The sequence below is a fragment of the Borostomias antarcticus genome (assembly GCF_949987555.1).
Source record: "Borostomias antarcticus genome assembly, chromosome: 18".
Taxonomy (NCBI): Eukaryota; Metazoa; Chordata; class Actinopteri; order Stomiiformes; family Stomiidae; genus Borostomias; species Borostomias antarcticus.
The window spans coordinates 662,378-690,276 of record NC_140251.1 but is presented as its reverse complement, the minus strand read 5'-3'; the positions used below and the strand labels follow the sequence as shown (position 1 = coordinate 690,276).

Here is a 27,899-nt window from a genome sequence, read left to right as displayed (position 1 = left end):
GACCTACTGGCCAGGGTCACTGTTTCTGTGGATCAATGCTGGAGAAGAGATGGAACTACCACAGGAGGCCACTGTCACACCTTCTCAGAGAGAGAGAGAGAGAGAGAGAGAGAGAGAGAGAGAGAGAGAGAGAGATACCGATGATCATTCATTTCCATTATCACAATTAAAGACAGTCCAGGTTACTGGTTTTTAAATGAGCAGGGGGAGCCGGAGACAGGAAGACTAATGTAACGACCGGAGAAGCAGGATGAACGCTCGGCTGAAACCTTCAACGCTCCTGTATGGGTTGGTCCCCCCTGTACAGCCCACACTTACAGTAATACAGTATTTCACATGCATTAGGCCTAGATTATAACACAATGAAACGGAAAATCAAATTATATTGCGAAACTATTATATCTGATAATATCATGAACCTTTTGTGAGAACAAAATGTCATGCATTTCTATGGAAACAAAAAATAAAATAGCCTTGACATTAGAAGTGAGACATTATTGATGCACTTATAATTTTCAGTACCGGACTGGCATGAGCATATTTAACGACTAGGCCACAGGGATCCCAGAGGACTGCTGGTGGGGGCAATTACTATCGGCATGCTGTAATTAATACCTAGAGTACTGGGGGGAGAGGACAGGAGGGGTGTCTAAATGTTAGGTTGTATAAATGTTATACATTAGGAATTGCCACTTCAGAAAAATACTATCATGATTTTGAAAATATTACCAATTACGGTGTGAATGTTTTTATTGCAATAATGAAATAGATATATTATTGTAACAATTCTAATAATTCCAACACAAATATAGGACTAATCAACTAGAGAATTATCTACTAGAGAAATGAAAATACTGGAGCAAATAGTTCATTTACAAGCAAGATACAACCATCTGTAACCAACTGAGCAGCTGTGTGTATGAAGTGAAACAAAGGCACACGTGTGTGAAGCAGTGCAACACTACTGGACACCATCAGAGTCACAGAGCAACTCTGCCCTCTAGTGGGCATATCAGTGCCTTGCTCTCCTCCACTCGCATCCGTCTATCCAGCATCCGTCTATCCAGCACTACTCTACCTTCCTCTCAGGCTCCAGCAGACCTGGCTCTTATTCACCAGAGACTAGCCAGCTCTGATCCTCTTTAGGGAGAGTTTGTTCTTGTCCTAGTGGGAATGACCTGTGGTCCGAGGGAGCAGTCTGCTACGTCACACGGAACCTGACTGACCCCTGAATCACTCTGCTCTGCCCAGACAGGCTGACTGACCCCTGAATCACTCTGCTCTGCTCAGACATCCTGACTGACCCCTGAATCACTCTGCTCTGCCCAGACATCCTGACTGACCCCTGAATCACTCTGCTACACTCAGACATCCTGACTGACCCCTGAATCACTCTGCTCTGCCCAGACATCCTGACTGACCCCTGAATCACTCTGCTACACTCAGACATCCTGACTGACCCCTGAATCACTCTGCTACACTGAGACATCCTGACTGACCCCTGAATCACTCTGCTCTGCCCAGACATCCTGACTGACCCCTGAATCACTCTGCTACACTCAGACATCCTGACTGACCCCTGAATCACTCTGCTCTGCCCAGACATCCTGACTGACCCCTGAATCACTCTGCTACACTGAGACATCCTGACTGACCCCTGAATCACTCTGCTCTGCTCAGACATCCTGACTGACCCCTGAATCACTCTGCTACACTGAGACATCCTGACTGACCCCTGAATCACTCTGCTACACTCAGACATCCTGACTGACCCCTGAATCACTCTGCTACACTGAGACATCCTGACTGACCCCTGAATCACTCTGCTACACTCAGACATCCTGACTGACCCCTGAATCACTCTGCTCTGCTCAGACATCCTGACTGACCCCTGAATCACTCTGCTCTGCTCAGACATCCTGACTGACCCCTGAATCACTCTGCTACACTCAGACATCCTGACTGACCCCTGAATCACTCTGCTCTGCTCAGACAGGCTGACTGGCCCCTTGCCAGGAAGTTCTAATGCTGAAATTGATACAGATCTGATGGCAGCTTTACAACATTCCCACTTTTTTGTGTTTATAAAAACCCATTCTCAACCCTCATCTCATTCTGTTGTTTCTAAAGCAACAAACAAACCAGACATAGGGGAAAGTAATGAGTCCTGACTGAGGCTCCCCAGTTCTCCTCAGAGAGCTGATAAACACAAAGCAACCACGCCAGCGTGACACACACAAAAAGGAATGATTTAAATAAAAAGGCAATTAACGCTTTTATGTTTATATGATGTCCATCAATTTGCCGTTATCGCTGCTCAACAAAGCAGCCAGACTCAATAAATGGCTGCTACTTGTACTAATTTCCACTAAAAGAACGAGGAAATGCCTTTGTTTCCAGAACATTATACAGTGAGCTGTGCATTTGCTGGGCACAAATGGACGCCATTCATTTCAGTTAACAATGACATCCAATTCAGCCACGTTAATGAACTTCAATACAATCATTTTTGGTATTAGTAAATGATTTGTTGAGTCTAGTGTATCATTTTGCAGGCTATTGCTGATGAATGCTGGGTTTAAAGGGAGAGATTGAGGCCCATGCATGTGCAGGGGGGGAGAACAGGGAGAACACGGACACCTGCTGGAGAAATACAGATGCTGCACTTAGTTCCCTTGTCCCAGGATGTCTGAAAACATGGGCTGCATTCCCAATCGCATACTTCTACTTTTTACTACCAGTATGTACTACAGCTTCCCCTAGAAAGTACGTACTTTGCACGCAGTATGCATCCAATTGGGACATACTACCTTGTCATAACATGAAATGTGCCTTGAAATATGACCACATCTGTCGCTGTCCATGAGGCGACATTCATCCACAGCTGGGATTCATCAAAACACCTCTGATGCGACTCGCACATGTGACATAATTTCCGCTGAGCACAGGATTGTGGGTCAGAATAGCCAGAAAAGTCTGCTGACTTGCATACTGCAAAATACGACCAGGACATCCTGGTATTTTTGCCATACTGCATGTGACATACTATATATTGGAACATACTACATCAATTTTTGGCATACTATATAGTATGGAAGTACGTGATTCGGAACGCAGCCATGGACAATGTCCAAACGGGAAAGACTAAACAGCCCAAACTCACCGATCCCAGAGTTGGCCCCAGTGATGAGGACCACCTTGTCTGAGAGGTCGCGCCCCTGCAGGATCTCCAGGGCCGAGGTGTTCCCATCGTAGCGTTTAGGCTTCACCAGCACGTCCTCCACCGTGAAGGCCTGCCGCGGGTCGAAGTATGTGGTCCGCTTGTTGATGTGACTGAGAGAAGGGGGGAGGAGAGGGGGAGAACAGTAGGTAGGAGAGAGGGGGAGGTGGGAGGGTGGATTAGAGAGAGAGATCGAGAGGAGAGAAAGATGGAGAGAGACAGGGAGAGAAACAAGTTTGACTAGAGTTTATGGTGGCTGCAAAGCCTGTGTTTCTGGGTGTTAGGGCCAACCCTCCCAGGAACAACTGGATGAGCTTTCACTGGGATGGATGGGCCACCATCTTTGAATGCCTCATCCAGAGTTTAATACATCCATGGTCAGAGCCCAGAGAACTCATCTGTTGTGGGCCACCATCATAGCTAGCTACAGCAAAACTGACAGTAGCATGTTTTTTGTGTGTAAAGTCAGTATACCCTATCAAACACCTTGAGCTAACATTATTTAGTTAGTATGTAATTATATAATAGTACCTGTAGTAGGAACATTCTAAAGTATTTACAGAGGAACTGCTATTGTATTACAATTTAGCGGTATAGCTGTAGTGGAACGGTTCCCCAAAGATTTTGACATATGAATGATTTTATAGAAAACTGAAATGATACTTGCCTGTGATCATATGACCATGGGCAGGGCAGATGTGTTCCCAATTACCATAAACAAGATTAAAAACATATTTTGTGTGGTGAAGTCCAACCCTTTGTTGAAGTGGTATCTATGTTACAAATTTGGTATAAATCGTGCGCTGAGGACATGAGTGCAAAGGGTGATTCACATTCAAAGTTATGTGCTGCAATGGGGCTGTGCAGACAATTTGGCGGACACTAACTTAAAGTTGTGCCCAAACTTAATCCATTCACCCCACATTTACCCCTATAATTACTATCAAGTTATGAAAATGTCTTTATACTTTTCACTGGTCATCTGGTTATCATCAGTCTTCACTCAGAAGCGTTAACAGAAGGACTTACTCAACATAGAAGATCTGCCCTTTACTGTCAGTCTCCTGCTCCCATCCATATGGTAAATCTGTGGGACATAAAAACAACTTGTTACACCTGGAAGCTAGACTGGTCAGACTGGTGGAAGCTAGACTGGTCACTGGTCAGACTGGTGGAAGCTAGACTGGTCAGACTGGTGCAAACTAGACTGGTCAGACTGGTGGAAGCTAGACTGGTCAGACTGGTGGAAGCTAGACTGGTCACTGGTCAGACTGGTGGAAGCTAGACTGGTCAGACTGGTGGAAGCTAGACTGGTCAGACTGGTGGAAGCTAGACTGGTCAGACTGGTGGAAGCTAGACTGGTCAGACTGGTCAGACTGGTGGAAGCTAGACTGGTCAGACTGGTTAGGGTTACAAACCTCCTGCACAGCGCTTCTTCTTCCCGGTCTTAGGATGCTCCCACTGGGTCTGCATCTCATCATGGCTGAGGACAGAGAGAGAGACAGAGAGAGAAGGGGGAGACAGGAGAGAAAGGGGGAGGGAGAGAGAGAGGAGAGACAGGGGGAGAGAGAGAGACAGAGAAAGAGTGAGTGAGTGAGTGAGTGAGTGAGTGAGTGAGTGAGTGAGTGAGTGAGTGAGTGAGTGAGTGAGTGAGTGAATCATGGAGCACAACCACACCACCACAACACACCTATTTGTGCTGTGTATATATGTACTTACACTTACACGCACACAAACACATTACCACATTACCACGTGTGTTTAAGTCAAGTTACTACACGTGTGTGAGTCAAGTGCACTTGTGCATTAAGCATGACAAATAAGAATTATTTCACTTTCACTATGTATCTACTGTATCTAAAAAGAAAAACACACAAACACTATCTAAAAAGCTTTGGCAACACAGATATACAAATTTGCCATGCCAATAAAGCAAATTGAAGAGGGGAGGGAGGGAGAGGGAGGAAGAGAGAGGAAGAAAGGATGAGAGAAAGAGAGGAGAAAGAGAGGAGTGGGAGAAAGGGGGGAATGAGAGAGAGAGAGAGGGAGGGAGAGGGAGAGAAAGAGAGATCCATCAGACACTAGAACCGAGTGATGTCAACCATAATGCATGATGTCGCTCCAATATATAGTTTAAAATGCCTTGCTGGCAACAGCTACAGTACATCGGCAGCTCTGTAAACCAGCATTCTCAAAATGTAGCCCCTGGTTATGTACCTTCTTCTAACCCTAAATGGGCAACGGGCCAGTAGCTTGTTACTGTAGGCTAGCTAGGGACATATCTGCACGACATGAGTGATAGTTGGAACAGAAGCAAACAGCAAGTTGAAAAGTATCCTATGTACAGCGCGCAGAATAACATAGCCCTAATAATAATCGCTTACTTCGCATAGTAAACCCATCCATCCTTCGTGGACCTCTCTTCCCATCCAGGAGGCAACTCGTCCTCACTGTCGGTATCATCCATACCTGCATACTTTAAAGCGGCCATGGCGACGATGCTAAATAATTGCACCTTTCGGTGTATTTTGTGCAGGTCTGTCAGTTCTGTCAAAAGCTAAATTCAGATTAGTGTAACACTTCCGGGCGGGTATTGATACACTTCGTGTAGTGAGCCCGTACAACCCCACGGTTGCTAATGTACCGCTGAATACGATTTCGAGGCCAGCTGCGAGTGTTATAAATGGGCCATGTCCCGGTTAATCCAAAACAAGGATACCTATTCTGTGTGTCTGCGAAGTGTTTCATGGGAAATGAAGTGAAAGTAGTCACGTCATTTGTATTCCGAGCAAGCAGGCTTCGGGTGGGGTAGGGAGCATAAATAATATATTAATAATCCTAAAGAAGCAACGCAATAGCGATAACACACCATTAAAACAGAATTAAACTAGACGCAAACTTGCAACTGGGACCCTGTTCCCATGTGTACACGATGTGCCTACAAGTCCCTCTCACGCCCACGTGAAGGGTGGAGTTAGGGAGGCTGCTCGCCACTACGAGCGGACAGCAAGTGTAGGTCTGGGCTGGCATCAAATAAGCCCCTCACAAACGTAATTACGCACTTATAAGCGGATGCCTAGATCGGGTGAAGTTTTGGTATTTGTCGAACTGAGGTTTATTTAGTAATTCGGCCTATTTTAACCACACTCCGCTAGTTTAATCGCCAGCGTTAGTGTTCTTGCTGCGCTCCAGACAGTGTCCTCTCCTCCCTCGATGAGGCTCTGCGATGCCCTCTGATTTTATATCTCTCCTCAGCTCCGATCTGGACCTTAATTCCCCTAAATCCCTTTACTCCAAAGGTAAGATGCAAACACAACCTCTGAGATCGCTATTATTGTGATAATGATCTGTAACTCCAATCGTCTTCATGACATTTCCTAGTGCTAGAGCTAGCATCTCTGCGACATGCTAGCCCGCTAACGCTGTGATAGCATCTCAGCTAGGCTATGTCTAGCTTGTTAGTGGCTAGCTGAGTAGATCATCTGGCCATATGAAAGTAGCTGATTGGATAGCTTGCTAACGTCTGTAGCAGCTAGCTAGCTCGCTAGCTAGCTAACAATGTTAGCATCAACAGAGGGAGGTGTGTTTTGTGATTGTTGTCCTGCCCACGGGGACATGTCTCCATCACACTGTGTTCAATGGTTCTTCAGTTCCTCGTCGTTACTAGCTAGTGTTAGTTAACTCAATCTAGCCATCTAGCATATTGTTATTATTAATTAGTCTGGTAGGCTTCCTAGTCTGTCAGCGTGTTTGCCCTGTGTGTAGTTAACTAGCAAGCTATGTGAGTTGGCAGAGACTATCGTAGGATGACGTGGGAGAGTGCTCGCGGTAGGTATACCAGAAGATCCCTGGCCATTGCAAATTAATCGTTTTAGCTTGAACCTGTAAAACTGCTCTCAGACCACTCTCTGACTGTTGCACTCTAACGCTTTCAACCAAATGCAACCAGTATCGGAACACCAGGCCAACTGTCTGTGGTATAGGAAGTGTTGTGGGGGCGGGGTGGGGGGCCGTCACTGACTCATGAGTCACTGACTCATGGCCAATGCAAAGCTGCACAATGCACAAAATCAACTTCTGTCCTTGGCTCCATCCAGCCCACTGTTCCTCTGTTCACCAGAGCTGGTCCCAGGCCAGCCTTGGGGGGTTCCTACAGTATTCAGAGGAAAAAAGTATGGCTGCCATGTGTGGGTAGGCCGCATAGAGGCAAGTCTCCCTAGAACATAGGGATGTTATTGTGAACAACTGCTTAAATAGGTAGCTCCCTATGAGAAACTACATGTTGGTGGATCATGCAGTTCTTATGACAATCATATCTCTTTCTGATGTTGGCTTGCCTGTCTCTGGCACTTAACAGCATAGCATGGTGCCATACCATGTCTCTTGAGGGTTTAAATGCAATTGTCTCCAAAAGAGAAATCGGATTGATCATGGCTTCTTTAAGTGAGTTGAGATACAGTAGATATACTGTCTTGTTTAAAAGGCATGTTACCCCTCCCTCTAGGAATACTACACAGCCACATTCAGGATATTGTAGATAATATTTAGCGGTCAGATTTGTGCCTGTTCAAAATGCACTTGCCATGACATAGTTTATGCCCGTCGTGTTTGTTCTGCGTTTCTTCTGCATGTTCTATCTATTAAATATCTAAGGCTGCCCCCGAAGATTTTCCTGCTTGACTAGTAGTCCTTAGTTCAAAGGACTACTCATTCCTTTATTTAAAAAAAACAAACAGACGCCCACCTGTTTTTTTCAACACAGTAGACCGATAGCGGGCCAATCTGTCTTCTTAAATTATGAGAAAAGACCACAAGTCTGTCCACATTTGTCAGGGAGAAGTGAGCTCTGTGTCTTGCTCTTAATGAAGCCGGTGTTCTGTCTGTATATGCTACCTATCGAGCGGGGCTACGTAGCGGTTCTGAACATGCGTGTATATAACTCTAAAAAAGCAGGATTATGACATCTTTATTTATGTTTTTGATTAAGAACAGATGTATGTGTATTGTTTACTGTAAGAATATCGGACACATATTTTGATAACACCTTGGCTTGTTTAGATTTCAGGGGCCTTAGATTTACTATCGACCAATATCTTCATCAAATAATGCTCTCACTACAAAATAATTTCACCACTACGCAATAATTTCACCACTACTCACTCCATGTGAATACCCCATAAGAATATGGGGAGCATAATTGATACTCTATTATAAAAAATGTATGATGTAAGATTTCAAGGGTAGCATATTTATTATATACGATTAATGAAAACTTGCTCGGCTAAGACTCTTCTCGTTGACTAACGTTAAGTTGACTATTGGGGCCCATCCCTATAAATATCAGTGATTAAAACCATGACCAATCCAGCAAACTCTGCGGGGCTGCACATGTAGACTATAGAAAGCATTAATCACAAAAGCAGGTAGGTAGGCAGATAAATCAACTGAATCAGGAAATATTCACCATTCAAATTATCACACCGCAAACCGAAACAAACATCTTTTTCTTTCATGCCAGAAACCGAAACAAATGCACCCGAAAATGAATAAACTCTTACAACTCGGTTTCAACTGTTGAACAATCAACTATTGATCTGATTTGTAGATTGTAGATAAGATTTATGTTCGTTCAAAATGCACTAGTCGTGCAGGGTTCAAGGCCCGGGGCCAGTAAAAGAAAAGTATGTCAGGCAAGTTGATTGGCCAGTCAGTTCTTTCGGGCCAGTGACAGTAGTCACGAGTCAGTTCATCTGTTATGATGCTAACTGGCTGAACCCTTCATTTCCTGACAAGTTTTTCTTGCAGTCAGTATTTTCACCTAGTAAAAGTTTCACCTCAGCCAATGGTTCGAGAATAATGAAGTAGTAGTTTATTGGTCATCATTGAAACCAGCAGAATAGAGTGGTGCAGCTGCAAAACGCTAAACATTGCTTTCAAAGCTAGATAGCCATAGCTAATGTTGTTAGCGTATCGTAGCCCTACTAAGTTAGTCTGCAACTTAGCTATGCTAGCTAGTTTCATTAGTTTTGACCTTGATAGCTCAAAACACAGCCAACACTAGTTTTCATTGACGGACATAATAGATAGTTAGATAGCAAGATGCTATCAAATGACCCACATCTGTAAGTTCTGCTCTCGCTTAATGTGAGCCTCTGCGAACTGGCATAAGACCCCAGCAAACTCTGTTTAGCAATAGTTTGCAATTCAAATCCCGGACAGACCGCTCCAACTGTAACCTGACAGCGGGCTGGGGTGTTCCACCGGGTAACGTTCAACCTACCACCAGGTCTGACACCATTGTCTATAGGGCGTATGATAAGCCTTCCCAGTATGTCCTCCTCCCTACATGAAAACCTAACAATTGCCGGCAACCCCTGGACAGAGCTGAAAGGAGGAGGATGGCCTTACCTAGGTTGCCGATTGCCCTGGAGTTCTACTCCCAACTGACCCGCATCGCTTCGCCAAGCCCCATCCTCCTTCTCAGTCCGTTCAAGGGGTTAAAATCAGCTCTTTAAGGTCCAGTATAATCCTGGGCAGAAAGGTGCCCAAATAGTCCAGACTCCTGTCATGCCAAATAGTGTCCGGGCTACCAAATTGTGTCTGGGGTAAAAAGTCAGAAATGCTAATAACATTTTGTCTAGCACACTGGCTAGCTTGTCTGGTGTCAGCAAACATGTAATATCACCATTTCTAATTAATTTGAAGAAAAAAAAACATGTCCATAGAATTGAAAATGTGAAAAATCCTGTCCACGAAGGTTAGCTACCAGCTCCCAAGTAGCTAACATTCAAGGATGAGATTTTTCAATGCTATAGATTTTTCATTCAAATGGCATTAGAAACATTGATATTATGTTAACTGACACCAGACAAGCTAGCTAGCGAGCTAGCAACAAAAAATAGTCACATTGTTATTAGATAATCTGACTTCTTACCCCAGACACATTTTGGCAGCCCGGACACTATTTGGCATGACAGATCCAAGTGCTGAACGGCTTCCCGTCTCCACCATTTCCCTCTATCCATTCCCAGCGCCATTTGTTCTCAACTCTCTCAAGCAAGGTGGTATCTTTGCCACTAACTACTGGAGCACCCAGAGGCCCCACTGGCTCCACTGGAACATCCAGAGGCCCCACTAATTCTGCTGGAGCACCCAGACGCCCCACTGGCTCCAGTGCTGTGAGATCAGGAGGACCTGTAATAACTGTTACATCAGACTCATCTTCCACTTCTGAGGAAGTGGGGGCACCTTCATCCACTCAGAATAGAGTTAATGCTTTGAAAAAGAGTGGCTTGGATCAGTTGCAGGACTTCGTTTACAGCCCCAAAAGAATGAGAAAATACTCATGTGGTCTGGAGAGTTAGCTGGCTCTTTGTCGTTTATCCTACCATGTGATCTCCGGAGGAGTGCCATCAACATTGTTGGACACTGCTGGATTCTTTGCCTCTGCGTTTTGGGCGGTTTTTAACAAAAAATATTTCTGTCATCTCCATCAAAGCAGCCGGCTGCTAAGAATAAAGATGGATCAGGAGGACTGTTAAAGCATGGCCTCCAGTAAACCAGCCTAATCTGGCCTGCAGTAGACCAGCCTAATCTGGCCTGCAGTAGACCAGCCTAATCTGGCCTGCAGTAGACCAGCCTAATCTGGCCTGCAGTAGACCAGCCTAATCTGGCCTGCAGTAGACCAGCCTAATCTGGCCTGCAGTAGACCAGCCTAATCTGGCCTGCAGTACACTGGCCTAATTAACAGTGAATTAATTAATTAATGTTCAAGGCGTCTCCCAAAATAATTAGTACCTTCCTCCAAATTGTGTTTAGGCTACATTCCGCAAAAGTATGCACCTTTGTTGCATATTTGACTTTTATGCAAACAGCTCTTGCAAATGTCTAATTTACATCTAGTCAAATGACCACCGCTGACTAGAGAGAGTATGAGAGAGAGTTGAGCAGAGAAAGAGTTAGAGAGATGAGCAGAGTCAAGAGTTAGAGGGAGAGTTTAGCAGAGAGAGAGAGATAGCTAGCTAATAGCTACCCTGTGTCCATTCCTCTGGCAGATTCAAACCCTAGAGAGAGTGAGAGAGGAATCAGTACAGGTTTGATTTCTCTTTCTGCAGCAAGTGATAAAATACAGCCTCAGCTCCTCTCCGGTTCAGCAAGCGGGCCTTGTGTACTTTCTACTTTTTTTGATTTTGGATCACATCCTTGGTCATAGTGTGTACCTATGTAACAATATATGCCTTTTTTTAATTATTATTATTATATCAAATCCTATGATTTTTTTCTTCCTGTAAAACAAAATCTCCCAAGTGCTTATGTCAGCAATGCAAGAGCAAGGTCAACCAATAATCTCACGACATCCACCCATCAGTCAACGCTCGCTATCTGTTTATCAAATCTATCTAAAGTTGTTATATAACCCGGCAACTTGTCAACGTTCCAGTCAAATTCCTCTAAACGTTATGTCCCGCCCCTATAGCTTGTTTGAGTCGGAATACGTCAAACTACAGAAGTTCGATGATCTCAAATGTCCGTTTCAGTTGGACTTTTTCTGTTGTGTCCCTTCCCATTCAAAGAATAATAAAGAGGGGGGCAATTATTTGGGCTTCTCCCTCTCTCTCCACCGCCATGAGCAAGGCCGGTAGTTTTGTCACCAATCCGCTCAGTGGGCAAAGTACTACTGTAGCTAGTCTATCACCTAGCCTCCCTGCTGCACGGGGCCCACTTCCATCTGGACACGGGTCCTCTCTGAGTCTGCGTATGACCTCTTTTCCTCTCGTCTCTCTCTCCCTCAGAGTCGGTGTATGACCTCCTCCCCAAAGAGCTCCAGCTGCAGCCAGTCCCGCCCACCATGAGCCAGAAGAGCGGGGGAGAGGCGGGTCCGCCGCCCCCTGCAGCCCTGGCCGCAGGTAAGCCCCTCCCACCACAGTGGGTGAGCTCCTCCCAGCCCAGGGGCCTGGTCCAAGGTCAGAGCAGTCAGAACACAGAGGAGGGAACAATGGGCAATGTGACTCCACTCCCTGAACCAGTAGAGGGCGACACTCGCCAGAGCTGCTCCACTTTCTGTCCAGGCCTGCTGGCATACGGAGGCAGATCGCCATGACTGCAGCACCTCCCAGACAGCCCTACTAAATCTCTGCTGGGCTATCACCCCACTTCCTGGGTTGACATCCCATCACAAAGCCTTCCTTTAAGGCCTCAGAACAATGTCTAGACAACTCTCCTCCCTCACCACAGCAGAGCCCTAGACGTCTGGTGCCTGGATAAGGAAGGGTAGAGGGAGTCACAGCTGGATAAGGAAGGGTAGAGGGAGTCACAGCTGGATAAGGAAGGGTAGAGGGAGTCACAGCTGGATATGGAGGGGTAGAGGGAGTCACAGCTGGATATGGAGGGGTAGAGGTCACAGCTGGATATGGAGGGGTAGAGGGAGTCACAGCTGGATATGGAGGGGTAGAGGGAGTCACAGCTGGATATGGAGGGGTAGAGGGAGTCACAGCTGGATATGGAGGGGTAGAAGTCACAGCTGGATATGGAGGGGTAGAAGTCACAGCTGGATATGGAGGGGTAGAGGTCCTCCTAGGGGCAGCTGTAGTACGTACTGATAGTGAAAAGTAGAAGTATGCGATCGGAACGCAGCCCTCGTGTTGAAAAGCCACTTCCCGTTGAACAAGAAGCAGACTGGTCAGACTGGTCCGGTGCTGTCTGTAACTAGGAACCAGCTGCTCTAAGGACTGGTCCAGGGTCAGTTCAGCGTCCGGGTCAGGTCATGTTAAAGATGGGAGGTGGGGTAGGGGAAGGCCTGGCATCTCTAGCTTCTCTCAGGACCACCTCTTATGACACAGTCTGCCCCAAGCCCCGCCCACCCAGAGCAGGGGTAACGCCCTTCAGGTCATCACCATGGTGACCAAAGACAATAGCAAGACCACTCTAGAACAGTCTCTTAATTTAGTTCACCCCAATCACCATCCAGAACAGTCTGCTAATTTAGCTCACCCAATCACCATCCAGAACAGTCTGCTAATTTAGCTCACCCAATCACCATCCAGAACAATCTCCTAATTTAGCTCACCCAATTTGCTGCTCATTGGCTGTCTCGTTTGTATTACAGGAAGTTCCCTCTGAGGCAGGGCGTGTCTGCATATTATGGTCTGCAGTTCACTGCTCCATAGGTCAGAGGCTTGTTTATTCTGTCTCCATGGCTACGCTCAGTCCCAACTAAATCCTCCAATTGGCATGCGCAGATAACTGTGTACTTCTGTATGCACATTGCACAAACCACTGTTTCCCCGCAAATTTAATTTGGCACCACATAGCTAGCTTGCAGATTTGGCTGAACGTGAAAGTCTGACCCGATTTGGATGTTTTTCTTTCTGGCAATGTGTGTGTAGCAATTTATAGCTTGCTTTTGTTTTCTGTAAACAAAGCATGTCAGTTTTGTCACGTGGATTTCATTCAGAAAAAATTAAAAGAATCAAAAGAATGTTGGAGAAGCGGGGCCTTTTTTTTGTCTTTACCCTTCTCAACTTTAACTTCAGAACATGTGGTCATTGCCAGACAGCTCTGGCATGCACAGTGAGGGCACACAACTACCCCGCTGAATATAGAGTTGGGAAGAGGAGGAACCTGGACAAACCGGGCACTAATACTGCCCCTTGACTGGGCTTGCTGGCTGCTCAGCGCTGGACGCGGGTTCTAACTCTTGTCGTTTGCACCAAAACCGCAGATGCCTCGTCAGTGTCCAGGCCCAGCCCCGCCCCCTCCTCCTCTGCCCCAGAGGCCCTCCAGCAGGGGGAGGCCAGCGGGGCCCCCGAGAGGCAGGGCACGGAGGGGGTTCTCTCTTCCCTGGGGACGGGTTGTAGTGGGTCCGGCCCTGGAGGAGGAGGAGACGCGGGGGCGGGGGGGGGTGGAGCCCAGCAGCCCCACGCCACGCCCTCCAAGCGCCGGCCAGTACTCAGCATCTCCCCTCCGCCCGAGGACCTGTTCGACGACAGCCAGATGTCGTGCCAGGAGGGGGCGACGGTGGTGGTGGCGGCGGTGCCGGCCGGGGTGGACTCGGAGCACAGCAGCAGCATCTGGGCTGACGACTCGGCTTCCAACTTCAGCCTGCTCAGCTCCAGCTCCTACAACGACAACTCGGAGGTGCCCCGCAAGTCCCGTAAGCGCACGCCACGCCAGCGCCCAGGGCCCCGCCCCGCCCCGCCGGAGGACAGCATGGACGTGTTTGACGCGGACAGCGCCAAGGGCCCGCATTTTGTGCTCTCCACGCTGGGCTCCGACAAGGCTGGACCCAAAGCCAGGTGGGTGTGACCTCCAGCTAACGCACACTAGCGTCTCTGCTTTGAGGGGTTTGCGTTGGCAGGGTTGCCAGTTTTGGGAGGTTTCCGTCCATATGGGCTACCTTTGATGATATTGGGCGGTCGGGAAATTGTCAACCCGATCTGCCGACACTGGGGTCATGTGAGTTGACAGCGCAGATGAGTTGACAGTCTAGCTAACGTTCGGTCTGCAGCTAGCTAACTAGTAGCTAGCCTGATGTTAGTTTTAGCTTCAGCTATTTCTAGTGTAGCTGGCATGTTCAAAGGTGGTCAAAAGAAAAGTCGACTGTGAAAATTGACAATTCAGATGAATGGATCAAAAAATATGCCTTCATCCTCCCTCCAACGAGCACCAAACCGTTGTGGTTAATGTGTCAACAAAAGCAATTTGAAACGGGATGAAATTGGACAGGAGGAGAGGATACAGGAGTTGAGGAAATAAGACAGGAGGTGAGAAGACAGGAGGTGAGGAGAGGAGACAGGAGGTGAAGAGAGGAGACAGGAGGAGAAGAGACAATAGGAGAGGAGACAGGAGGAGAGCATGCGAGACAGGAGAGGAGATAAGAGAGGATACTGGAGGAGAAGGGTGAGGAGAGGAGACGGGAGAAGATAGGAGACAGGAGAGGATACAGGAGGTGAGGAGATACGACAGGAGGTGAGGAGAGAATAGGAGACAGGAGAGGAGACAAGAGGAGAGGATATAGGAGGTGAGGGGATAAGACAGGAGGTGAGGAGAGAATAGGAGACAGGAGAGGAGATGAGGAGAGGATATAGGAGGTGCAGGGATAAGACAGGAGGTGAGGATACAGGAGGCTGAGAGGATAGGAAGAGTGTTAATAAATGTTATTACAAACCCACATCCACATACGTTCTGAATACAGGTCAGACATGAAATAATAAAGATAGATTTGAATTCCTCCCTCTATTACAAGGTGAGAAGATAAGACAGGGGGTGAGGAGACAGGAGGAGAGGAGATAGGAAAGAAGGAGATAAGACTTGAAATGGTTTGATTCACCTTTGTTGGGTGTGTGTGTGAACTGGCTGGGGGTTGGTGAATTGTATTATAATTGTTTTCTTAAAAGACAGATCTTTGGATTATTGGGGGGAAAATGGACTCTTAGGATTTGTATGTGAATACCCCTGAGCTAGAGTCTAGAGTCTCAGCTAACACACACTAGAGTCTCAGCTAACACACACTAGAGTCTCAGCTAACACACACTAGAGTCTAGAGTCTCAGCTAACACACACTAGAGTCTCAGCTAACACACACTAGAGTCAGGAGTCTCAGCTAACACACACTAGAGTCTCAGCTAACACACACTAGAGTCTCAGCTAACACACACTAGAGTCTCAGCTAACACACACTAGAGTCTCAGCTAACACACACTAGAGTCTCAGCTAACACACACTAGAGTCTCAGCTAACACACACTAGAGTCAGGAGTCTCAGCTAACACACACTAGAGTCTCAGCTAACACACACTAGAGTCTCAGCTAACACACACTAGAGTCTAGAGTCCCAGCTAACACACACTAGAGTCTCAGCTAACACACACTAGAGTCTCAGCTAACACACACTAGAGTCTCAATTAAGGCACACTAGAGTCTCGGGCACCATGTTCCCTTATCTAGTTTCTACTGTGACTCATATTCTGAACTGAATTCATATAATGGAAACCTAATTGAACTCATAAAAGAAGCAGTACTCAGCTGTGTTTGGCCGTGCAGCTGTGTGGAGTCGGGCAGCCTGCCGAAGGGGGGTCTGCTGTCGGTACAACATTCCCAGAGGCATGATGGGAAGGAGCTGAAGATCCTGGTGCAGCCGGAGACGCAGCACCGGGCACGCTACCTGACAGAGGGCAGCCGAGGGTCCGTCAAAGACCGCACACAGCAGGGGTTCCCCACCGTCAAAGTAAGAGACACGCACGCATGCAGGGTAGATAGACACACACAAACACACACACAGGGATGTGATGATAACTGGTATAATGATACAGAGCAATACAAAATTAGTACATTTATCACAATAAAATTATAATTAAAACTGTTTAATCTACACACACACACACACACACACAGACTGTATGGGCTAGATGCACTACTAGAAGCAAAGGGTTTTGCTCCCCTCTCACCCCAGACTTAAAGACGCAATGAAATCAAAAATGTATTTTTTTCTATTTTGGATCACATCTTTGGTCATAGTGTGTACCTATTTAACAATATATGCCAATATTTTTCAAAATTTCCGTTTCGTTGTAATCTTATATATCAAATCCTATGATTTTTTTCTTCCTGTAAAACAAAATCTCCGAGTGCTTACATCAGCAACGCAAGAGCAAGGTCAACCAATAATCTTACGACATCCACCCGTCAATCAACGCTACCCATCTATCGAACCTGTCTAAAGTTGTTATAACCCACCCACTTGTCAACGTTCCAATCAAATTCCTCTAAACGTTATGTCCCGCCCCTATAGCTTATTTGAGTCGAAAATACGTCAAATTACGTAAATTAGATGATCTCAAACGTCCGTTTCGGCTGGACTCAAGTTCATTCTCTGCCTCCTGTCCCCTAACCCTGCCCCCCCCCCCAGCTGGAGGGTGTGAGTGAGCCCGTGGTGCTGCAGGTGTTCGTGGCCAGCGACGCAGGCAGAGTCCGGCCCCACGGCTTCTACCAGGCCTGTCGTGTGACGGGCCGCAACACCACCGCCTGCCAGGAGGTGGAAGTAGAGGGCACCACCGTCATCGAGGTCCCCCTGGAGCCCAGCAATGACATGACTCTGGCGTAAGACACCTCCTGTCTGCATAAGTGTGTGTGTGTGTGTGTGTGTGTGTGTGTGTGTGTGTGTGTGTGTGTGTGTGTGTGTGTGTGTGTGTGTGTGTGTGTGTGTGTGTGTGTATTTGAGTGTTGGTATGTGTGCATTTGAGTGTTGGTATGTGTGCATGGGTATGGTTAGTGCATGTGTGTGTGTGTGTGTCTGTCTGTGTGTGAGTGTGTCTGTGTGTGAGTGTATGTGTGCGTGCGTGTGCGCGCGCGTGGCTAGCTAGCTTGTTATGTGTGTGTGCCCAGTGTGTGTGCCCTCTGCCTAGCCCGTCTGTGCTGTGCTGTGTCTCCAGGGTGGACTGTGTGGGCATCCTGAAGCTGAGGAATGCGGACGTGGAGGCTCGCATCGGCGTCGCCGGCTCCAAGAAGAAGAGCACCCGAGCCAGGCTGGCCTTCAGAGTGAACATCCCCCAGGCGGACGGGACGGTCCTCACCCTGCAGACGCCCTCCTCACCCATCCTCTGCAGTGAGCGCCCCACACACCAACACAGCCACTGTCCATTGGCTCGTGTGCATGGCTTGCATGTGTGTGTTCACAGGGCTTATTGAAAAGGAACCCAGATCTTAGGTGGCCCCTGTATGAAAGAATAAATAAAGAATGATTGAGTAAAGTTATTGTACAGTTATGGGTCTGAAATCTAGGTAGAGCTGTTTTTCTGGTACACTAGTATGCAATTGCATGGATATAGGGTACAGCAGTAACCACGATGCTAATGTACAGAACATGGCCATCCAGGACCTACAGTATGAGACCAGCCTAGGGGAGGTCAGCTTTACTGTCTGCTTTGGGACAGAGCTTTACTTGGCGTTTTTACATTGGGACTTTTTCTTCTTTTTTTTTGTTTTTTTTTTGGGGGGGAGGCTTTTGTGCTTTATTATAGGCTATAGGACAGTGTACAGTGACAGGAAAGGTGGGAGAGAGAGAGGGGGGAGTATTATGCAATACAGGGCCCAGGCTGGATTCGAACCTGGGCCGCTGCGATAAGGACCTTAATGTGGTACATGCCTTAACCCATGAGCCACCGGGGAACCCCTCTATTGGCAATTTTGTCCGCACCGGGTCAAACCAGGCTGCGCTGATTTGTTTTTCCATTACCAGTTTACTGACCGACCCACGGCCGAGATGAGCCCTCTCCAGAGTGACAGGGCCGAAGGGTTCAAGACCCGCTTCCAAGTGGGCTGCGGTGGCGTGAGATGGGTTGGGAATTAGTCAAATAAATACAATCAATCAAATTCAAAGAGAGTAGGCTATAATCAAACATTCAAATATCAGCTAAACTCCTACTGGGCAGATCAGCTGTGCGATTGACCCACAACCCACCATTGCCATTGGAATTTGTTTCAAATGAAGGATTCTTGTGATGATTCATGTTTGCTTTGAGAGCACTGGGAGTCCTCCGAAGTATTTTCTTTGTTGAATTGAGTCGCATCAGGACAGTATTTTGGGCAGCATGTGTTTAATTGTGTATATAAAACATTGCACATGAATACTGTCAATTTGAGGATTTATTGTGACTAAATTACAAAGAAACAAAATCTCAAATCAGGGCAAAGTCCTGTGTGAATTTCTTCCCATAGTAGGCTGTGTTTTTTTTTTACCGTCATCTAAGGTGACAAGCGCGTCATCAGTTAAAGACAAACCTTCAAGCGGGATGGCCCTGTTGTAATGAGGATGCAAATCCCAGCTGCCCTGGGCTGACATGCCGAGTCAAACCGTGTCAGACCAGGCCAGCACATGTGTATGGAAAACACCAACTGTCCGCTATGGGACCTTTACTGTCTGCTGTGGGGATAGAGCTTTACTGTCTGTTTGTCACTGTTGTACCCCAGCCCAGCCAGCGGGGGCGCCAGAGATCCTGAAGAAGAGCCTGCACAGCTGCAATGTGGCGGGAGGAGAGGAAGTCTTCATCATCGGGAAGAACTTCCTCAAAGGAACCAAAGTCATCTTCCAGGAGAATGCTGAAGGTAGCGTCGTCAGCCTGTGTTCTCGTCATTTCCTGTTCCTACTGGGTGACGTCTGCTCATGTTGACACGTTGAGTCCTGTCGCCTCCTCAGATGACTGTTCCTGGCAAGCCGAGGCAGAGATTGACATGGAGCTGTTTCACCAGGTAAACTCACATAATGTTGGTAATTTATGATAGTACAAAACTTCACAGGAGACCCAAGTCGTTTCAGCCTTTACGGGTATTTATTACGTAACACACTCAATACAGCTCAGTACAGCTAAGTATTCTGATACAGCCCCCCCAGCCCAACTGGGCTCACCATCTTTTATATGCAGATCCTCAAAAACAGTGTGTGCGTCACATTTGGCAAACGTTTTGAAACGTACGTACGTTTTGTTTTGAAACGTACGTAAGTAGATATGAAATGGGAAATTCCAGTCTAGAATGCTCTGACTTGCACAACTCACTAGGGACCTTAACTGAGCTTGCTGCTCTTCTCCTGTTGCTCTCCTCAGCCTATCCAACTTGACCTTAAGGCCACAACAATAACTGACATCTTTAATAATGATAATAATAATAATGCATTTGATTTAAAAGTGCCTTTCAAACTACCCAAAGACACTGTACAAAAGACAGACTTCTAACAAAAGGATAAAACATTGATAGAAGTGATATGGAGAACACTTGAATCATGAAGTAGGGAGGTGTTGGTTTCAATGCAGCTGAGAGCCAGTCTAAAAACAATGGGTTTGAGATATGGATGGGTGGGGTGGGGCAGGGTGTTCCATAGTTTAGCAGAAGGCTTGATCATCATCTTGGTCTGGTGGTGGAGGTGACCAGGAGACCAGTGTCAGAGGAGCCCAGGCATCAAGTGGTGTGTAGCTATGGATGATGTCAGAGATGTAATCAGTGCTTGGCCATGGAGGTGCTTTTATAGGTGAGAAAAAGGATCTTAAAGGTGATGTGGAAATTGACCGGTAGCCAGTGCAGGTGGAAGGTCAGGGTGATTAGAATACATCCTAAACACCACTGCCAGGGCCTAGTTGGTGTGAGAACCCTGGCAGCTGAGTTGTGGACGTATTGGAGCGGCCTAACATCAGAAGATCATTGAGGACAGATGTTCTTACGGTACAAGGCAGTAGAAAGGCTTTTGATGTGGGGTTCGGAGGAGAGTGTGGAATCGAGGATTACACCCCATTGGCCCCAGATTGTGACCATGTTAGAGGAGTCAGAAAGGATCAAATTTAACACTGCTTATACAGTAATAGCCAAAGAAGGCCTACCTTTTTTATGATCCAGGCCAGATAATCCGAAAAAGAACGGGTTAATGTAAATCTGACTTACAGCAACACAGCACTGCCTGTGTCTGAAACATTTATCTGCACCTTTATTCCTGTTTTAACATCATTTACATCATGTGTTAAGAAATAACCAATGTCTAAGTGAACTGACAAAAAAACTAACACTTAAAATGTATTATAGCGACAGTGAAAGAAATTGGGTGCACCTACATTATGTACATTAAGTTAGGCTGGAGCCCTGCATCCAGTTTGTGAGGTTTAGGGAAGGGGCAGATGGTGCAGCCATCAATGAACAGGACGAGGTCACCTACTTTTTTTTAAGTAGGGACTTGGGAGCCACAACCAGGACCTTGGTTTTGTTATTGTTCAGTTTGAGAAGATAGTAGGCAGTTGAGCAGTGAGGGGGCGGGAGGTGAACAGATGGTTTGGAATGGATGTATATTTTGAGTGTCATCCACATATGAGTGGGAAGACGATTTGAGCGAAGGGAAGCTTGTAGATGATGAATAACGGGACCTAGGACTGAGCCTTAAGGAACACCTTGTTTGACCAGAGCTGGGGTGGATTTTGTATTTCCAAGGGCTTGTCAGCCGGGTAGGAGCGGAACCATTGAAGGGCAGTACCCCAGATACCCAGTGACTGCTCCGGGCGGTCAAGGAGGATGGAATGGGAGATGTAAACCTCTATACTCTTCATTGACAGTCACACACACACTCACACAGACACACATAACACTGTGCCTCTGAGCTGTGACTGTGGTCTTCTCCCAGAACCATGTGATTGTGAAGGTTCCTCCCTACCACAACAAGGCCGTCACCTCGCCTGTCTCCGCGGCCATCTTTGTGGTGACCAACGCTGGGAGGTCACATGACGCACAGCCCTTCACCTACACACCAGGGCCAGGTGTGTGCATGTCCCTCTGAATGTCAACATGATCTCTTTAGGGAATAGATGAGCCTGTCTGTATACAGATAGCTACAAGCTTCAATAATATTAATAAAATATTTTTTTTCTTTTTTTTTCTTTTTTATATAATAATAAATTGGCTTATATAGTGCTTCTCTTGGTACACATCACCTTCTTGCTACCTTTTATAGGTGTTGATACACAGTGCCATTTTTGGGGGAATATTGACAGAAATTACTTTTTTTTTATATTGATAATTGCCAACATTTTGTTATCTGGATGAATTTCATTGTCAGAGCAACCTCCAGTCACGGCATTAAACTTCCTTAGAAACGGAACAAGGCTTGAATAAAGTATATTGCTACAGTAGCTAGCTTTGAACTACACCACTAGTGCTATCAACATGATGCTACTAGCTAAAATATAGGCTACCTGAGGAAGGTTTTTTTTGTTGAGCAACAGAATATTTTGGTTTGAGTGAAGTTTACTTCTAGCACAGGTATTCCCAACATGTGGTTATATCAACTACTTTAGTTAAACAGACCCCCAGAACCACCACATTTCCCCCTAGGGGGATCATAAAAGTCATCTATCTATCTAGAACGTTTAGATACTATTTCTAAAACAAACAATGCTATGTGCAGACCTAGAACTGTCTGTTCACAGTAGTTAGCTATAGCTAACTGGCTAAGTAGCTACAGTATGGCCATGCCACAAGTGACTCGTTGGACCTCGTATTGCTGATACAATGCTCTCACAGTTTTTGGAAACACTGTAGCAAGGGTGTTTATTGACATTTTGGAGCTAGCTAGCCAGCAAGCCAATTCTATTTGGGGAGCTCTTTTTGACAGGGGAGATTATGTAAGATTTCAACAATGAATCTTTCTTTTGTCTGTTTACCGTTGCGTAAACGATTAACTTGTTACCAGCAATAATGCTCTGCAATATTTTGGCAATATTTCCCCCAAGGTGTCCCTGTGTGTCACCAGCGCTAGTCTTCATGCATTAGGTCCCATCATCACACTGTGTTTCTGCTCTGCCGTGCAGTGGACAGCTTACTAGACCTGTCCATAAAGACGGAGGGGGCTGCCCTGGTCAAGACCTGTCTGTTTGAGGAGGACGTCAAACCGGTCTCAGCTGATCCCTCCAGCACGCCATCCAAGCGCCAGGACGTCATGCCCATGGAGGTCAGTAGTAGCTCCCCATCCACGGCTGTCTTCAAGGTATCAGCAGTGTTACCCGTTAAAGATTCAAGATTCTTTTAATAGTCACCTGTAATGTACGGTGTACAGTCACAGTGAAATGTTGCTGCCGGCTCCACGATTATGCTACAGATAAACTCTTAATAGTTAATGACAAATTTACAATTGTAAAAATTACAATTTTAAAAATGAACACAAATTACACAATAGGTACCCTTTCTATAAGTACAGAGTTAGCTGGGATGGGATAGATAAGAGTCTGGAAGAGCAATAGACCTTTCCGACCTGTCATCACGCGGAGAATAATAACCAATAAGGTTGCTTGTAGGGCTGTCCCTGACTCTGAATTTTGTGAGTCTAATCAGAGTTGCCTATTCAAACCAGAGATGCAGAGGGGCAGGGTGTTCCATAGTTTAGCAGAAGGCTTGATCATCATCTTGGTCTGGTGGTGGGGGTGACCAGGAGACCAGTGTCAGAGGAGCCCAGGCATCAAGTGGTGCTATGGATGATGTCAGAGATGTAATCAGTGCTTGGCCATGGAGGTGCTATTATAGGTGAGAAAAAGGAGCTTAAAGGTGATGTGGAAATTGACCGGTAGCCAGTGCAGGTGGAAGGTCAGGGTGATTAGAATACATCCAAAACACAACTGCCAGGGCCTAGTTTGTGTGAGAACCCTGGCAGCTGAGTTTTGGACGTATTGGAGCGGCCTAACCTTAAAACGCATGCATCACCACCGGACCCTGGCTTGAGGCCATTTTGTCAAACTGGACCTCTTAGAACTTGACTTGATTCCCCCTGGTGTAGAGTATAGAATATCTAAACCATCTGCCTCCCCCTCTCCCCCCAGACATCAGATCCTCTGGTTTCCGTCCAGCAGACGCTGCAGCTCAGCTCCGGCGCCCACCCTGACAGCCCCTCCTTCCCCGGCGCCATGCCCCTGCAACCAGAGGAACTGGAGCTCCCTCAGGCCCCCGTTTTCCCCAGCCTGGAGCCCCTCAACGCCCTCCAGAAGCACGACGCCACCCCCACGCCCTCCTTCCCTGTATCGGGGGACACCACCCTCCCTCCCGTACCCCCGGAGGTGCCCCAGCAGTTCCTCAGAGAGCCCCAGGACCCGGAACCCCAGAAGGACTCCAGCCCCAGCGGAGGGGTGATGGTTGTGGGCCTGCCCTCCCAGGCCCAGACCCAGCAGGCTACGGACCCTCTGTTCCCCCAGCTGGAGATGGCTGTGAGGGAGCTGGAGGCGGGGGGCAGCCAGCTGGTCCAGCAGGTTCTGGAGGCGGAGCTCAGCTCGGTGCTGTTCAGCCCCACGCCCTCCTCCTCTGAGGCCCTGCAGAAGCACGTCCAGGAGAACATGAACAGCCTCCAGCTGGGGAACAACGACAACCAGCTAGCACCACAGCGCCAGCTACAACACCAACAACAACACTTGCATCAACAACAAATACAACAACAACAACAACACATGCAACAACAGTTACAGCAGCAGCATCAACAAATACAACAGCAACAACTACAGATCATGGACAGCATGCAACAAAATCAACATATCCAGCAGCAACAACAGTTACAACAACAACATCTACAACAGCAGCAACAACAACAGCAACAACAGCAGCAAGTCCTTGACAACATGCAGCTGCAGCAACAGCTCCACCGGCAGCAGCAGACTCAACAACAGCAGATGATGGAGAACCTACAACAGCATCAACTCCAGCAGCAGCAGAGTCAACAGCAGCAGCAGGTCCTGGGGAACATGTGTCTGCAGGAGCAACAGCAACAACACCAGGTCTTGGGAAACCTGCAACAGCAGCACCAGATGCAACAGCAGCAGGTGTTGGAGAACCTCCAGCACCTCCAGGCCGAACTGCTCCAGCCCCAGCTCCACCCCGGCCCTCAGTCCCAGCAGCAGGCCGGCGACCTGCTCCCCCCGGCCGGCGAGCTCCTGACCATCCAGACCAGCTTCCCTCAGCAGCCGCCCTCCCACACGTCCCCCCCGCAGCAGCTGTTCCAGTCCCCCCAGCCCCGCGCCGAGACCCCGAGCCCCCGGCAGCAGGCCCAGGCCGCGCTGCTCCACAACACCCTGACGGTGCTGACCGGCGGCGGGCTCAGCCCGGAGGAGCGCTCCCCGTGCCCGGCGCTGTTCCTCTCTCCGAACCCCTTGTCCGGCGGCCTCTCGCCCCAGGGCGGGGAGCAGCAGCTGGCCTTCCTGTCCTCCATGGACACGTCGGCCATAGCCGAGTTCCAGGGCCGGGCCCAGCTGTCGCCCATGCAGCAGCAGCAGCAGCACGGCACCCCCATGGACCAGCAGCAGTGTCCCCAGCAGACCCAGCAGGGCTCCATGTTCCAGGGCCTCCCCGGCCACGCGTCGGCCAACGCCCTCGCCCAGCCCCAGCAGTCCGGCCTCCTGCTGTGCGCCGCGCCCCTCCCCCCAGCTCTCCTCTTCAGCAGCCAGAGTCAGGGGGGGGGCAGAAGCCCTCTCCCCCAGGACCTGTTCTCCCAGCCCGGCGTGGAGGGGGGGCCGCAGCCAGACCCGGCGGAGCCCATGTCCTTCCAGGAGCAGAGCTCTTCGGGGGGCCACCCTGGCTCAGGGGAGGCCCCGCGGCAGGCCCTGTTCCAGGAGCAGCAGCCCATGCAGGTGGGCTCCGGCCCCGGCGGCGCTGCCAGCGGCCAGCAGGTGGAGCTGTTCCTGCCCCAGGGCTCTCTGTCTGGCCTGCAGGGCGCCATGGGAAGCCAGGACCTCGGAGCCCAGGCCCAGGCACCCGCCGCTGCCACCATCTTTGTGGTGCAGGGCAGCGTGGGCCTGGTGGGGCTGCAGGCGGCCTCCAGCACGCCCAGCCAGGGGCCGCCCGACCAGCTGTTCCAGACAGGAGTGAGCGGCAACATGGCCGCCCAGGGTCAGCCCAAACTGTTTGTCTTCGGCATCCAGAATGGTAAGACCACCATCTAGGCCGTGTTGTCACTGCTCCAGGGTGCACAGCAGACCTGCAGCTCAACTGAGCAGGGGTTCGAAACAAACGGCTGTGGCTTTGCGTGATGTTACGGGGTGCAATATCGAAACAACAGGAACTTGTAAACAGTACTAATTTCACCGAACATACAACAGCCGTCCCTTCACGCTGTAAACCTCTGCGAAATTTGGATTCGGATGAATTTTGCGGAGGTTTACAGCGTGAAGAGATGGTTGTTGTATGTTCGGTGAAAGTAGTACTGTTTACAAGTTAGCTGTTGTTTCGAAATGCAGAGACTTCAGAGCTTGGTAAGCATAAACCATGTAATTTCTGAACTTGAAATCCACGTATATCATACTTTTTAGAGTTTTTCGAGTGTTCCCATAGCTAGCAACGAGCCAGGGTGCGCGCACCGACGTTATTGACACAGAACTCTGTACTGTACAAAACAGAAATATTTTAACCTGTACTAGTCAGATACATACCAGGGAAGCCAGGAATAGGGCTAAACATGAAATTCAGTGTCCTTATCCTTTCAAATGTAACTGACTTATGTAACAACTTTGTTGCATTGTTAGTTTATTTCCCATGAAACGCTCTCTTCAAGCTTACAAACTAGTACAGTATGTGCTATAATGTTATAATATACAATAACATGTGCATTACAGTAACATGCGTTATTATTGTCTCACCTCAGATTCGTCCCAGCTGCTCAGCTCCTCCAGCCAGCCTCCGAACCCCGGCGGCCTGCTGACCCAGACGGCCAGCCCCATGGACACCAACCTGCACAGCACCATGCAGTCCGGCCTGGAGAGCGCCATGCAGACCGCCCTGCAGACGGCAATGCAGTCTAGTACGCAGACTCCCATGCAGACCGGTTTGCAGGCAACTCTGGAAGGCAGCCTGTCGACTCCCATGCAGACGTCTCTGACGGAGTCCCAGACCATGGAGAAGATCCAGGACCTGCTGGAGAGCCTGCAGGACCAGTGATCACCACGGACACCGCCGACCATCACCGTGGAGATCACAGAATATCACCATGGAGACCAGTTACTAGCGGTTGTGGGGGGGCTCTGTGATCACCATGGAGACCACTGACTAGCAGGAGGGCTCAGTGGTCAGAGACTTGCTGTCTAAGATCAATAGGTAGAACGCTGTGACATTTGAAGCATCGGATCATGTCTCTTGTACCATGAACTCTCACCATAGCTCATATTTAAATGGCTGCCTGAAAGTGAGGCGCATACACGCGCTGTTGTGGTGAGTTGATGGAGGATGTTAGAGGACAAGGACAGATGCTCTCTGACCAGCATCATTTCATGCAGTGCTTTTTCCCAGACTGGGGCCTGGGAGGAGGGGGTGGGGGGGTGGAAGGAGGAGGGGCAGGCGTAGGGAGAGGGGGGTGGGGGGGTGGAAGGAGGAGGGGCAGGCATAGGGAGAGGAGGTAGAGAGAGGGAGAACGTGGGTGCTTGAGGGAGAGATGGAGATTGCAGACGGAGAAAGAGAGGGCGTCTCAGCCAGGGATTGGGGTACCTCTCCAATCCTCGTTTACCACAGGTAGAGGAGTGTGGCTGACCTTTGACCCCCCCAGCGTTCATTGTGAATTCACATAACCTCGGGCTCCCAGAGGCTTTTAATAAGGATGAGAATGTTGACTGAGCTGTGGATGGAAGGGGACCTTCCCAGGGGGAAATTAAGTGAAGTGGTTTTTATAAACATTGTATCTTTAGCACTTTATAAACTGTTTTGCGTAACCAGCTAATCCTTATACTCATCCGGCTCTGCACACCCCAGCACATTGGTACTTGTTGACGTCCATTTTTTTTAAATAGTGTATAAAACTGTCATTGTAAAGGTATATATTTACAACATATACATTTTTCATGTCACTATATTTTTGGAGTCATGGTTAAGACATTTTGTAAAAAACAAACAAATGTCTTGTGTTCACTGCTGGATTATTGCGTATTGAAACTCCAGCCAGGCTAGCTAGTGTCCCTAAATCACCATCCATTCCCCTGGTGAGCAGTACTAGTCCAGTATGTCCATGAGAGTACTGTTTCACATGCTTGCATTTCTGTGTCTGTACACTCACAGACCATTTTAAATAATCAATTTATAGTGTGCATTGTTTGTGTTACATTTTGATGTTATCTATGGTGCTATGTACAGTGATGGCCACTTCTGATGTGATATTTATACTTACAGTTTGTATCAGTAGAACTGGCCTTGTTCAT

The 27,899-nt window shown here is 48.0% G+C and overlaps 2 protein-coding genes across 2 annotated transcripts in view; one reads left to right on the top strand and one right to left on the bottom strand.

Moving 5' to 3' along the window:
• wwox (WW domain containing oxidoreductase) overlaps positions 1-5,766 on the bottom strand; it is a gene marked incomplete at its 3' end in the record, with an annotated part of 46,466 nt that extends 40,700 nt beyond the window's left edge. Inside the window, exons 1-4 of the mRNA XM_084453202.1 lie at positions 5,605-5,766; positions 4,639-4,703; positions 4,250-4,307; positions 3,164-3,333 (exon numbers count right to left, since the gene is read on the bottom strand). Of these exons, the coding sequence (XP_084309328.1) occupies positions 3,164-3,333; positions 4,250-4,307; positions 4,639-4,703; positions 5,605-5,711 (400 nt within the window). The 5' untranslated portion in view covers positions 5,712-5,766. The remainder of the gene's footprint in view (positions 1-3,163; positions 3,334-4,249; positions 4,308-4,638; positions 4,704-5,604) is intronic.
• Positions 5,767-6,238: 472 nt separating this feature from the next.
• Positions 6,239-26,652, top strand: LOC311321256 (nuclear factor of activated T-cells 5-like; the record flags this gene model as incomplete). Its single annotated transcript, XM_084453201.1, has 12 exons — positions 6,239-6,519; positions 12,013-12,126; positions 13,941-14,514; positions 16,261-16,444; positions 17,126-17,316; positions 17,649-17,821; positions 19,186-19,320; positions 19,412-19,464; positions 21,374-21,506; positions 22,557-22,696; positions 23,559-25,644; positions 26,360-26,652. The coding sequence occupies exons 1-12, from the start codon at positions 6,447-6,449 to the stop codon at positions 26,650-26,652; spliced, it is 4,149 nt and encodes a 1,382-aa protein (XP_084309327.1). The 5' UTR covers positions 6,239-6,446.
• Positions 26,653-27,899: the final 1,247 nt, after the last annotated feature.